Genomic DNA, 14,913 nt, shown 5'->3' on the forward strand with positions numbered 1-14,913 from the left:
CAGAGGCAGAGAGGGCGGGAGGGGAGGGGAGGAGAGGAGGTGCGGTGCGGTGCGGTGCGGAAGGGGAGGAGGAAGGGGTGGCGGTGCTGGTGCTGGTGCGAGGAGCGAGGCCAAAACAAACAGCCGCCATCACAGCGCCCATTGAAGTGAGCCGGAGACGGGCAGAGTGGAGCCGGACAAAGTGGCATCGAGTGCAGAGTGGGGGACGCTCCCCGCCGGCCCGCGGCCTGAATGATCGTACCCGCCGATTGACTCTCCCTTTCCACCGTGCCTCGATTACACCTGAGAGAGTTTGGTGCTTTCCTGCGTGTTGTGCTCTCGGGGGTTCGGAGGAAGACAGGCCCAGGGAAGGATTTAAAAGCCAACTCGCCTGCCGCCACCTCCTCAACAGCACGGACATGTCATCCCCAAGTCCTGGGAAGAGACGAATGGACACCGATGTGGTCAAACTGTATCCTTCAGACCAGCAAGGGGGCTTCATTTTGCTCCCTCTCTCTCATTTCGCCCTCCTTCTCCCTGTCTTCTTTGTCTCGCCTGTTAATTGTCGTGTCAACTGCGCCGTTTGTTTGTGTTAAAGGCGGATTTCTTCCATTTCATGTTGTACCGCAGGTTTAGCCCATCAGTGCAGATCGTGTATCTGTACTTACGAGAACACAACTGACATGACGGCTGAGTTTTTTTTTGAGGTTCCGTTTGTCAGTTTTTCGGGATGTTTAATGGTTCATACATGAAAAACTGTTATCGTTCAAATGGAGACGGCTTTTAAGGCGTCCCCCTATATTTTAAAGTTGTAATACTCTAGAAGTCAACCTTTTTTGTTGAAAATATTTAATTGGAATTTTAGGAATGTTTATTTAAATGAGCGGTGTGTAGTTCTGAATCTGTGATAGTATTTGACGGTATTTGGTCGTCATGTCAAATTGTTCTGATGCCTGTTGGGCCTGATCTGGGGGGGGGGCAGAAAATCTTATTTTCTTCTGTCGTTGGAAGACCAGATGTAATGCTTCAGCAGACGGTCTATGATTATAAAGCACGGTCATATCTCATGAAACCGTGTATGTTATGTTTTCAGGGGTTGGGGATTGTCTGACGTCGTTTATTTGCAGGGTATTTTTGGCTTGTTGATCAGTCCAGGTTTAGTTGAGAGGGGGATGGGAGAAAAACTAAAGGAATTTGATCGCCGATTGCAATCAGTTTTAACCACATCACGTTTATGCATCCACATGCGCATTCTACGGGGCATAGTGACTTTTCTGAATATTTGCTGTCTAATTATTGTTTTATTTATCGTTCTTATGAATAATTTTGAGTTTTGTGTTTCCTGTTGTTTTGAAGTACCAGCTTGTCACTTTCTTTATTTAAAATGTATGAAATAAATTAATTTCTCTCTTTGGAAGGGTGGGTAAATGCTACATTTTTTAAATATGTTTTAGCCCCTCGCCCATTTTGGCCTTGTTTTTAATGGTGCTACCTGCTGGAACTCGTTGGACAGCAACTGTTGGTCCTAAAGTGAGCTGCAGAGAGCGATTGGTTGCACTGTTACCAGCCGGAATTGGGCTGGAGGAGGAGCTTGTTTTAACACACAAACACTCCAGCCGATGCTTCAAAGGAAAGACTTACACACATCTAACTCTTAGTTGAAGGCAGAAACGCAAATGGTTGCAGATTGGTACCAATAACTATTTGGCTTCCCCTCACTTACCACGGTTAACCACATCAGCTACTTTTAAAACATTACAAAATTCACTTTTTTCCCCTGAAAAGGTGGTTAATCCACAAGTTACTTGAGTGTCAAAAGGCCACTTAATTCAGAGAGGTTGTTTAATTCTCTATAATGGATTACTTATTCCCAGCTGTCTACGGTTTGGAAGGTCAGTACTGCATGTAATTGGAGGAAAAATTTTGAAGTTTAGCCACCCTTTGAAAAAAAATCTAAATCTGGGTTTCTTGTCTAAATTATTCTTTGGCTCTTTCAAACATATAAGATGGCCACGGAAGTATCTGTTAAATAAAATACCTTTTTTAAGGCATCAGCGAGGGCTATTGCATTTTTAATCATACAATCATTTGTACAGATGCTGGCTTGACACAGTGTTTTCTATTATCTGACCATCGTAGCCCAAGAGGACAAACGTGCAGGTTATTCCTTGGCCAAGCAGTTGGTGTATAGTCCAATGCACAGAGGCTCCCAAGTTAATATTTAGTGTCACTGACTGCTAGTCCTGTTTCTTTTTCTGCAGTTGTCAGGAAGGTAGTTCCACCTGGCATGTTTTTTCAAGCTTTGACTGATTTGTATTTGCACTTAACTGGTAGCATTATACAAATATTAGCATTGTACTGCTTGATGACATTAGTTCTTCTGTCAGAATGCAATGTAGTTCCTATAATTATTTGAATTTGATTAAAATAACCTGTGCACCATGGACATATCTGATCTAAAACTGGTGTTTTGTGACAGTGTTGAATTGAGGAAAACGTTAGGTTGGGATGGTGGGGGAAATTCATTCACAAGAAGCTGAATTTGATGGATTGGTATTTGGTTAGGCCTGACAGCTTTTGTCCTTGAGAGTAGGAGTTGAATGTTTTCGCAAACCTCTCCTCAAACCTGTTGAATTAATACTACGTTCATTACTTATCCATCCTGAATGTGAGGGTAAGGAGAAAGGAAATGGAGGCTTGGGGGGTAGGGGGAGATGGTATTTTTTTGTCATTTAATATTAATCTTTCAGTTAGTACCTTTTCAAAACTAATTGTCCCAGCTGGTATCCTCAAGTTCACAGCTCCAGCACATTCCTTTCATTCTGATTTCAGTTTACAAGCTGGATTATAAATGCAGGTACTCTGACCTTTAAAGGGCAATGCGTCTATGCAAGGTCCATGTGCCTTTACAAAGCCTGTAATGGAATTGCCTCTCCCACCATCACTTTTGTAGTTAAATTACTGTTGGTATCTCTAGCATCACCCTGTAAACAAGGCTTTGAAATCACAACAAATTCACTAAAACTTTTCCAGAACACTTCACAAAATGGGAAAAGGATTCAAACATGATTGAAAATACTGAGTAAAGAATTAGCATGAGTTTTGATAATTGAAGTTGGGGAGAGCAGTCAATGCAAATATTTTCCATAATTGAGTTTGGGCTATTCTCACTAATCAAAGTGCAATGCATGAAGTTGTATGGTAAGGTTCAGGGGAGTGTTAAGCTTTTAAAGATCTACTTTTGCAGTGTGCATTTGGATTGAAATTACACCCATATGTAACTGAATCTAAGACTGTTCATCTGTCTTTATTCATTTAATCCAATCTGTTTTTAAAAAGGAACTAAAAGTGATCTATCTAATTTTGGAATGTGCTGTACAAATGGAATTGGCTGTACTGTGGATTAATCATTTTTTTTGAGTGATTGTGCAATTAATTTGGCAAAACTGAGCCCGAGAATATTATTCTGCTCTTGACCTAATCAAGGTAGGAAAATAAATGAGCGTTGAAAACAGGGCTGTCTTACAGAAGAATGTAACTTATCAGAGCATCAGTTGCTGATTTTGTTAATTATATTCTAGTTCATTTGCAGTTTGGGTTTTGTTGATTAAAGAAATTACCAAGGCTCATTCAATGTCCATATAATATGCTCCATCAATCCTGCTTCTATAAAAATTTTAACAAGTTATTCCTGCCTGTTTGGATTTCACTGTGCTTCTGAACTTGAACTCTGGAGTGAGAGAGAGAGCTCGGGTCAAGAATGAAATCCTGGTAGTTCTAACTGTTACATAGAACTGGCTAGAATTTGTATTAATGGGTGAAAGTCTGTAGGAAACCATTACCATTAATACTGAATTAGGTATTTTAACTAAGACATTTCCCTATGATACTAAAAGCTAAATCTAGGTAATGCTTATGCAACTTAGAGGAAAGAAGATGCTGATCTTTCAGATGCTACAGATCAGATTATAAAGGCACAATGTTCAAAATAAATTATTGAAGTATGTATACGTCACAATATACAGATTCATTTTCTTGCAGGTATTCACAGTAGAACAAAGAAATGCAATAAATATCAATGAGAAACTATACACAAACTGACAAATAACCAACATGCAGATATGAAGAAAAAAGTCATAATTAATAAATATATACATAACCTGAGTTGCATGGTCCTTGAAAGTGAGTACGTGAGAGTAGTGTCAGTTCCCTGTTGAGATGAGTGAAGTTATCTACGCCGGTTGGAGGCAGACAGTGAATAGGTCAGGCAACATTCGAGGATAGAAAAACTTAACATTTTGTCAATTAACTTCATCAGAATTTATTGGCTTGAAATGTCAACTTCATTTTTCTTCAAGGTCATTGGCAATTTACATTTTTAAAAAACAATGATGTGTTACTTCAGTATCTTTCCCAATTATAGCCAAGGTATGAACACTCTTGGTGCTTTTAGTCTGCATGGCATTTACAGGACTGAGACTAACAGCCTGCTTGATAGCCACCCTATCCACTCATTCCACAGTAACAGCAATCTGTATATTTCCAGGGCGCAGTGCAGCACCTCACAAATCCTGACTTGGAAGTGTACCATTATTCCTTCAGTGTCATTGTGTCAGCATCCTGGAACTCTCCCCTAACAAAATTGTACATTTCCCCCCCAGCTTAAGCACAGTAATGCTTTGAGAACCACATTATCACCTACTCAAAGGCAGTTGGAGATGGACAATTAAATGCTGTCTCTGCCCGCAAAGCCCACATCTCTTGAATCAATAACTTTAAAGAAAAATTAACAGTTGAGTCATTGAGGAACCTTAACACTAGATTCAACAGTTAATTTGGTTGTTAAGATTTTATTTTAGTTGGTGATATCAATAGATTAAATGGGCACAACTTCATTATGATAGCTGGGCTTGTTGGATTAATTGGGCAATTTCATGTCAGCTTTTTTTTATATTGTGAAGAAGTGTTAAATACCTTGCCCGTATTTGTTAGAAGTAATGTATTTGTGTATGATACCTCCCAATTTTAGCTTGAAATTCCTCGATGGTTTTAAATAGAAAATACAGGAGTTGGTGGAAGAGAGAATGAATTATTTCAATAAAAATTGCACCTCCCGAATAGAAACAAATTGTGGTTTCTGAATGAAATAATACAAGGTTGAAAGATAGCATGGGGGTTCAGATAAGACAGTGACTAAACCTGCAGAGAGGGACAGAGCCCATTAAAAACAGATGCAGTTATGCATAATATTGCTTCTGATTACTAATTAAGTTTGTAATCCTTTACATAGTACAGGCAGCTAACTGAAATTTGACTTGTGGCCACGTGTAGATCTGAGAGGATGATGTACTGTGGGTTGGTCACTGTAGTTGCCCATGAATGTGACCATGCAGTTCAAAAAGTAATTGATTCAACAAATTTTTAATTATTTTCTCACAACAAATTTGCATATCAACTTGGCTACAGTTGGCATTACAGTTGCCATTTTACTGGTGTACAGTAAAACTCTGTGAAACTGCTTGGAACTGCTATTACAACTACTACGCAAGTGACAACTTGATTGCTGTTAATTGACAGATGGAAATATGGCTTTTTATGTTTAAGTAGTTTTGATTGTTTTCACGTTGTAGGCATTTTGGCTGCAGTTTGATTTTATTTTGGAAGGATAGCCCCATCTTGTTGGTGTACATGCTAATCTCCCCTCTTAAACAGCCAAATATCTTTTCACTTCAGGAAGTATGTTTATTCTCTAAATGTACAGTCACTGTACATTTAATGTTTCATAAATATTGTTTTGAAGTGATTACTGAAAAAAATCAGACTGGTTTTGTTAGTTTTTTGTGCATGGAGGGGGCGGTTAAAGATCACATTGCCATTATTTTTTGTGTGCTAGAGGATGGTGGAATATAATTTTTTTTGGAACAACTTCCATGGTTTTCTTTGTTTTACGGCTGTCTGGAGAGGATGGATCTCAGAGTTGTATACTGAATACATAACTTGATGATAACTGAACCTTTGAACCTTGGTGTCAACTCCATTCTGATTTCTCCCTCTTTGCTTATTAAACAATAGGCAATTCTTTATCTAGAAAATTTCCTGTTGAAGTTTTGCTGCTGCACATGAATATTATCCAAAAGTTAAATTTTATTGTGGGTAAGTCTGTAATGTGTGAGATCAATCATACTGTGGATCAAATCATAAACACGAGAAAATCTGCAGATGCAGGAAAAATGAGCAACACCCAGAAAATGCTGGAAGAACTTTGCAGGTGAGGCAGCATCTATGGGGGAGAAAAAGTACAGTTGAGGTTTTGGGCCGAAATGAAACGTCAACTGTACTTCCTTGCATAGATGCTGCCTGGCCTGCTGAGTTCCTCCAGCATTTTGTGTGTGATTCTGTGGATCAATGTGGCAAAACATGAATGCAGCAGGATCAGTCTTCATCACAAATTGCCTCTTGTTAATTGACTTGTGCCTCACTGGTGGTCAGCTCTTGCTTTTAGTCGGGAAAGTAGTGCAACATGAAGGAGCAGTGAATCTTGGAATCAGTGAATCAGACAAGATTGACAGTCCGCTTTGAGAATCTAGAATAAAAGGTGATCTTAGGACAAAGAATTGACTGTTTAGGACTGAAGTAAGAAATTTATTTATGGAAAATATTGTGGCTATTCTATATTTGAGGTTGAGATTGAATATTAAGGATTGCCTGTAAAAAGTGGATGAAACACAACAATCATATTTTTCATGGAAGACACAGACTTCCAAGAAAGAGTGAAGGAAAATGATCTGATTATTTTCAGAAGTATTTGAGAAAATAGATTGAAACTGATTTGGGCACCAGGATCTGGTTAACAACTCTCCAAATTTTTGGAAGTAAGTTCTAGATCCATTTTCACTGATTGGGAGTTAGCAATTAGGTCCCCTCTATTAAACAAAATTGATAGGCTGACACCAGTAAGGTAGAAATAGCTGGAATCTTTTAAGTGATAACAAAAGTTTGAAGACAGAATTAGATTTTCAGAAGGCCTTTTGTTGTAGAGTAGAGCAGTGAGGATTATTGGCAATGTGATGTGGATTGAGGATTGCTTTGTGGACAGCGGAGCCATATTTGAACTGGGAGGCCTGATTTGTTGGCAGCTGCAGTGACTGGGGTTGAACCTTGGTTGTTCAAAAGTCTACATAAGTGATATTGATATGCATTGGGGGCACAAGTATACTGTATTTGCATTTGTTGCTGATGCCAGGCTGAGTAGCAGTGTAACTCACGAGGAGGAGGGGAGAAACTCCAAGTGGAAAGAGGCAGCTTTAGTGAGTAGGTAATAACAACATAGTTGGGATGTAATATGGGGCTTTCATCCACTTTAATAGCAAAGCAGAGATTTGTTTTAAGTGGTGAGAGCTTGAAAGATCTTGTTGTAAAGAGAGACCTGGGTATGTACTGCTATTGCAAAACAACAGATTTCACAACATATGTCAGTGATTATAAAAAAAAAAGCTGATTCTAGTTCACAAATCACTGAAGGATGGCATACAGATAGGTACAAGAAATGTTCACGGTATGATTGGCCTTATTGCAAGCAGGTTTTTGTACAATAGCAAAGGCTTCTTTATATACAGTAAGATTGAAAATTGAATATTGTGTGCAAATGTGCTTTCCTTGCCTAAGGAAGAATATAGTACTTTCTGTAATTGAGTGCAATAAACACTCAGTATGTTGATTACTGGGATTTGGAGGGGAAAGCCCTAGGGGGAGAGCTTAAGTAAATTGGGCCCATACTTAGAAAATCAGTGGTGATTACATTGAAAACAATAGATTTCTTGCATGGCTCGACAAAGTAGATGTGGAAATGATGTCTGTCTGGTCTGAGGTATCTTGAACCTGGGAAATGTACAGTCTCATAACTTAAAAAAATTCATTGAGGATGAGAAGCAACTGTGTCCAGAGGATAGTGAATCTTTGGAATCATCTACTCAAATGATTATGGAGGTTAATGCACTGATTGTATTGAAGAGCAAGTAGATTTTCAGATATTAGTGATGTCCAGGGATATGGGGTTGCTGCAGGAAAGTATTAATGTATCAGCCTTGATTTCGTTAAATAGTGGGGCAGGCATGGGGGCCAATTGCCCAATTCCTGTTTCATATTAAATTGTATTAAATATTGCTGCAGTAAAATTATTACCAACTGCAAAATGTAGGGTGAGGAAATAGTTAACGTTTCAACTCTGATCTCTCATCAAAAGTTCCTTGATCATCATTGACCTGAAATGTTATTTGTATCTCTTAACAGATGCTTCCTATTGTTGAGTATTTTGGAATTCCTATTATTTCAGATTTCCAGCAGCTGCATCTTTTTTTTGCATTTCAACAGTTGAATATTATTTTATTCTTGTAGTTGAGAACTATTGTAATGTATTTGTGGTCTGGTTGCAATTGCAAGACATGAATTTCCCTATCTCCAGTTAACAAAACTCCTGAAGGTACATGAGATTAAGATTTTGTTGTTTATTTTGAAAAGACAGAACTGTTTAGTTACGCAGGTGTTTTCATTTGACCTCTTGTTTTTATGATCTGTTTTCTGGTCATTTGCTTGACTTCTTGGTAGGTATTCCATCACCAACACATGAGTACTGTACAGTGAAGCAATAAAAGGTTGTCCTTTGTCACACAGACAAAGACAATGTTACTTTAAAAATGAGGTTTGATTTATGGGAGTTTTACTCTTCAGAAGTAATTTATTTTAATGTAGTGAATGTCTTGATGAATGTTCACAGATTAATCATCCCATTATCTTCAGAAGTAATTTATTTTGATGTAATAAATGTCTTAATGCTCACAGATTAATCATCCCATTACCTGTTTGCAGATCAATAGGAGGCTATTGCAGCCTTGCTGATCTGTGGCAGGTTGTTGATTTGAATCCCATTTGAGATGACTGCAAATGGATTACTCTCTACTGGCGTGTTAAGGAAGTGATAATGTCCCATAATTTTTCCTCAAACTATTGCCCTCAAACCTCAAGCATCTGACAGACAGGCTGACAAAGCTAATTACCAGGAGCCAGATTGTCTGTGTCTGTGTCTGGATGGCCCAAAAGCTTGCTGTAATTAACATATGATGCTGTTTATTTTTAATATAAACCATTGGGATTGCAGTGATGAGAATGATGAAGAAAAATCCAAAATGTAATGCTTTTTCATATATGCCAACTCAAACATGCACCAATAGGATAGAAATGTGTAATGATGACATGGGTTCTTTGGCACTTTTGAAACATTTAAGGGTCCAGACTACTGAGACCCAACTTTATCAATAATAGTCAGTGACCACTGGGAAAAATACTTAATTCTGAAGTGAAAATAGAAACTGCTGGTTATAACTCAGCAAGTCGAACTTAATCTTTCCACAGGTACTGCTTTGCCCAAGTTTTTCTAGAATCTTGTGTTTTCATTTTAGATTTCCAATGAAAAGTTTTTTTTAAATGTTTCCTTAAACTCCTTGGCCATTTACTCTGCCACTGATGTGCTGCTCTTGACTCCATTCCACATTAAATTATCTGGTCCAGGCGAAGAAGAAATCAAAAATCATAGGTCATTCAAAAAACAAGAAGGCCTCAAACTGACATTGTCCCTGCTGAAGTTCCAGCTTGGCCAAATTGATGGCCTTGCCTCCTGTTGTGGACATGTGAGAAGACCACCTTTAAGACTGGTATAAATTTAAGAGTTCTTTCTGCTGTGAGCCAAATGGAAAAACCATTGTAAGCATCATCCTGATCTTCATTTTCAGTGATCAAAACGTTTCTCCTCTTATTGCATTGTGGATTTTCTTCACTTTGATGCATGGTGGATATGATTTTCACTGTGTTAGTTCCAAGGGGAAGAATAGGAAGTAGCATCAACTACTGCATGTGAACTTTTGATGTCAAAGCTTTTAACTTTGTCAAATGAGATACTTCACCACACTTGGAAATTTATCTCCAGCCTGTGTCTGAAGTCATGCAAGTAGTGATTGTAATCACTATTCATGTAGATCACAATCTTAAGTGCAGACTATAGTTGAGTACCACTGTATCTTTACCTCAACACACTTTTTTATTAACTTTTTTTTGAGATGTGGCATGGAATAGGCCCTTTAGGCCTTATGGACCACACCATCCCGCAACCCACCTATATAACCCAAGCCGAATCAAAGGACAATTTACAATAACTAATTAACCAACTAACCAGTGTATCTTTGAACTGTGGGACGAAACCAGAAGACCCAGAGTGAGAGAAATGATTAAATTAAAGACGGTACTTAAGGAGTCCATTTAGAATGTGCTGACACAGAAAGAACGTGCAAAGCAACTTGCAGGGCAACGTATAAACCAATTTGCAAAATCAGGATGAAACAATAGCTTGCTGATTAAAGAAGCGATACGGGTAACGGGAAGACATGCTTAACGGTTGAACAATAACGGTGTTAATGCGCTGAGGCTGATAAGTGGGCCAAAGGGTAATCACATTTGTAATTTTGTAATGAGATTAAGGAAGAATGTCTGCACCTCACATGGGTGCAACTCACAAAGTTGTAAACAAGTAGGGTATAAAAAACTGTGCAAAGTGTAATTCGGCACTCAATCTAGCAGGAGCTGGTTGGGTCCGACTCTGCAGACTCGAAAAATAAAGTTTACCGTTCTGCAAATTGCTGAGACTCAGTGTGTTTCTGACACAGAGGAAACTCGTAGGGAGAGCATACAAACTTCTTACAGACGGTACCAGAATTAAACTCCGAACTCTGAATGGCCTAGGCTGTAAGAACATTGTGCTAACTGCTGTGCTACCATAGCACCCAATGCTGCATCTCATCTGCTGTTGGAGTTGATCTACAGGAGAAAAAAAGCTGTTCAATCTACATCACCACCACTGCAGAACCGAGAATATTCCGAACTTGCAGTACACAGATGATGCTTGTGTGCTCAGTTGGAGGTCCAGTCTCTGTAATGATTGACTTGGGCTCTCAAGCCTTGTTGAATGTTTTGTGGATGTCCACCAGCCTGCTCCTTCTGCCAATCAATGCCAGTGTATAGTAAAGCTCCACACAAGACCTGGAAAAAGTAGAATACTTTCCATAATGACTAATCCAGCTTTGGCTGTTCCGAGGAATGCAAATCAGAATTGCACACCTGTTGCAACCGTAAACACAAGGTATTCAGCAAATGCTGGAAATCCAGAGTATCACATTACAAAATGCTGGAGGAGCTCAGCAGATCAGACAGCATCTATGGAAAAGAATAGTGAGTCGATGTTTTGGGCCAAGACTCTTCATCCAGAGGTCCTTGACCCAAAATGTTGACTCTTTATTCCCTTCCATAAATGCTGCCTAACTTGTTGAGTTCCTCCAGCATTTTGTGTGTGTTACACCTAATGAAAGGCTATTTTGCCAGCATGATCATTGATGGGAAGTAGTGTATGTGGCATGGATATTGTGTACTTCAAGGCATCAGAGGTACCTCTTGCAAAATTCTTCCAGATTAATTTCTGAAACAAAAGAATTTCTGAAAATCAGATGAAGCGATTACGTTAACATTTTAGATAGACCAGAGAGAAGTATTGCATTACTTGTTTCCTAACAATTAGATTCCCATCATCATTTGAGTAATAAATTGTATGCACAGATCTTATTTGCTGGTGTCTAGAATTTGTCCATTTAGAGTACAAAGGAAGTAAGTAGCATGCAGGAAGAATTAAAGCAGTTTCAAACAACAGTAAGAGTTTTCATTAACAGAAGGATGCATAGCCAAGTGCATAAATTTGAATATCTTTTCTGCTGTCAACAGCTTTTGACTGGTTATCTATTGAAGTAAATCAGTAATAATTAGACTGAAATAAGAGAACTTTAATTTAAAAATCTTATCTTTGGCACTGAAGCTTTTTAATCTGTTACATAAGCATTATGCCCAGTTGCTAGATGTTACCACTTATGATTTGTGCTCCTCGTTGTATAGTTTCTGACTATGATCTTCTAATTAAGAAAGTGTCTCTTTTCTCATTTGTAAATATTAATGGAAGAAAAGTAGCTAGACTTTTGAGTATTCAGAAGTCTGATACATGTAGGTCCGATATAAATCTTAAGAATTAGATAAATATGAAGCTGATCTAAAGAATTCTGATAATTAAATTAAATATTTTAAAGACTATTTTTGTCATTAGACATGATTATGTCCTTGCTTTCAGCTTTTTTTTGAATTTGCAAGTCAAGCCATAAGTAAGTGCAAATGAAAGTCTTTGTGGATAAGATGCTTACTAGAATTTTGGGAGTCTTTTAAACTGTATAGGTTTGTACTATGATGGTTTTTAAACTTTGCCAAATCTCATAATCTGTCCAAGTCAAAGTGGCAGAAGGGATACAGTGTAGGGAAGTGCATATGCACTTAGTAGAAGGAATATAGCTGTGGACTAACTATTTTCTAAATGAGGAGTAGATTCAGAAATCGGAAGTACAAAGGGACTTGGGAATCCTAGTGCAGTATTCCCTGAAGGTTAACTTGCAAGGTAAGTTTGACAGTAAAGAAGGCAGATGTAATGTTAACATTCATTTCGAGGGAACCGGAATATTAAGTTCAAACTACATTCATTATCAAAGTATTTATACTATATACAACCTTGAGATTTGTCGCCTTACAAAACAAAGAAACCCAATAGAACACATTATAAAAGAACCAATGTGCAAAAAGAAAAGAACAAATCAATGCAAACAATAAAAACTAAAGTTCAGAAGAGTGAATTCACAGCCACGAAGCCAGTCATCACTTCAGCTGGTCTCGGAGTCACTTAGTTGCAGTCTGCAGCCTCAGTTCAGCCCAAAGATGAGTTAACCTTGTGGATCAGTGAGCTGAACTCCGATCAGTCCTGCATCTCCAGCCCCAGCACTGCAACCTTTTCAGTATGACCTGCTGTTTAAATCGGTCAGACATCGGCTTGCTGTTCCTCTTTGGCCCAGCAATGCTGTAACCATCCTGCACCTTTGAGACTTCAATTCACACCGCCAAAATGCCAGGCTTTACAGGTGGTTCAAAAGCACATTGCTGAAAGGGAAGTAACAGGCTATTGATTGCAGTGAATATCCAGAAAAAGGGGATTTAATAGAGTTGTTAGTAGATTTGTTAGCTGCTACTAAAGCGTCACTGTGCCACACTAGCAACATCTTAAACATGCTGAGGCTTTATAGCTCCTCGATCAGAGGGAATTTGGAGTGTTGTCAGTCGTTTATTTGTATTTAGCGATACAACGTGGAAGGCCCTTCTGACTCTTCGAGCTGCAATACCCAGTAACACCCAATTTAACACTAACCTAATCACAGAACAGTTTGCCTACTAACTGGTATGTCTTTGGTGGGAGGAAACTGGAGAATTTGGAGAAAATCCATGCTCTCCACGGGGAAGATGTATAGACTCCTTACAGATGTTGACAGAATTGAACTCCGACCTTTGACACCCTAAACTGTAATACTATCTTTTAGGGCCCCTTATCACAGAGGATGTGCTGGCATTGCAGAGAGTCCAAAGCAGGCTCATGATCCAGAACGATAGGGTTTACGTACAAGGAGCATTTGATGGCTTAGGGCCTGTACATGCCGGAGTTTTGAAGTAACTAATGAAATCTACTGAATAATGGATAATAGTAATCTAATCTGCGCATTGCATCACTAGCACCAGCCTACCCACCATCAAGGACATGTATACAGGAAGGGGCTAGAAAAGAAATAATAATATCATGGAGGATCCCACCCACACTACTCATGGATTGTTTGTCACATTTCCATCAGGGAGAAGGCTACACAGCATCCACACTAGGACCACCAGACTCAAAAACAGTTACTGTCCACAAGAAGTAAGGCTGATGAACACCTCCACCCACCACTACTTTGTTATTTCCTGTCAGTCATCTTATGTCTATACGAGCGACACTTTAATGGGCATGCAATCAATCTATGTATATAAGCTATCTAATGCATTTATTGTGTTCTTGGGTTTTTTTTTTGCTGCATCAGATCTGGATTAACAATTATTTGTTCTCTTTTACACTAGTGTATGTACAGGAAATGATTAAACAATCTTAAACTTATTGAAAGACACAGATAGAGTAGACTTGCAGAAGATGTTTTCCACTTGTGGGTGAGTCTAGTGCCAGAGGGCTCAGACTCAGAATTGAGGGATGTCCTTCAATAGAACAGAGAGGAAGAAGAATTTATTTAGTCAGAGGGTAGTGAATCTGTGGAATTCATTACCACAGACAGCTGTGGAAGCTAAGTTACTGGGTATATTTAAAGCAGAGGTTGATAAGTTCTTGATTCATCAAAGGTTACAGGGAGAAGGCAGGGGAATGGAGTTGGGGGGGTCACACAATAAATCAGCCTTGATGGAATGGTAGATTAGACTTGATGGCCTTATTCTGCTCCAGTCTTACAGACTTTTAGCTTCCTGGTTCTGAAAGGTTGGCTTTGCCAGAAGTTATTTGTTGCATATTATCTTGTATATGGCTGTCTTATTCATGTGAGCCTTAACCTGGATCAAGTGTCAGAAAGCTATCTGATTCCTCTGCCGTTATGCAGGAGTTGGTGAGGCTATATTACAGCAGTGACTGAGAACCCTGCTCATGAGTTACCAGTAGTGAAATGGGCATTATCACAAGTAGGAACCTTGCTTAGATTTGCTAGTGGTAAACTAGAAGCCAAAGGTAATTTTGTTGTTGATTCTGAGATAATTGAGGTATTGATCAGGAATGATCCCATTACTGATTTATAAAGCTTTATTACTTGTGGACTCGGCTGCAAAGAGCCTCCTGTAATGTGAATTTTTGACACAAATTTGCATTTAGTTTCACAGAATGAAAACTGTTGTTTCTCTGAATTGGGAGAGAACAGGAAATGATCTTGTTTACATTGACTTAGAAGA

General features: G+C 38.8%; 1 protein-coding gene across 1 annotated transcript in view; it reads left to right on the top strand.

Moving 5' to 3' along the window:
- Positions 1 to 4: 4 nt before the first annotated feature.
- Positions 5 to 14,913, top strand: part of ube2h (ubiquitin-conjugating enzyme E2H (UBC8 homolog, yeast)) — a 111,313-nt gene continuing 96,404 nt past the window's right edge. Inside the window, exon 1 of the mRNA XM_059987048.1 lies at positions 5 to 451. Within this exon, the coding sequence (XP_059843031.1) occupies positions 399 to 451 (53 nt within the window). The 5' untranslated portion in view covers positions 5 to 398. The remainder of the gene's footprint in view (positions 452 to 14,913) is intronic.

This window comes from Hypanus sabinus, chromosome 13 (genome assembly GCF_030144855.1).
Source record: "Hypanus sabinus isolate sHypSab1 chromosome 13, sHypSab1.hap1, whole genome shotgun sequence".
Lineage (NCBI taxonomy): Eukaryota > Metazoa > Chordata > Chondrichthyes > Myliobatiformes > Dasyatidae > Hypanus > Hypanus sabinus.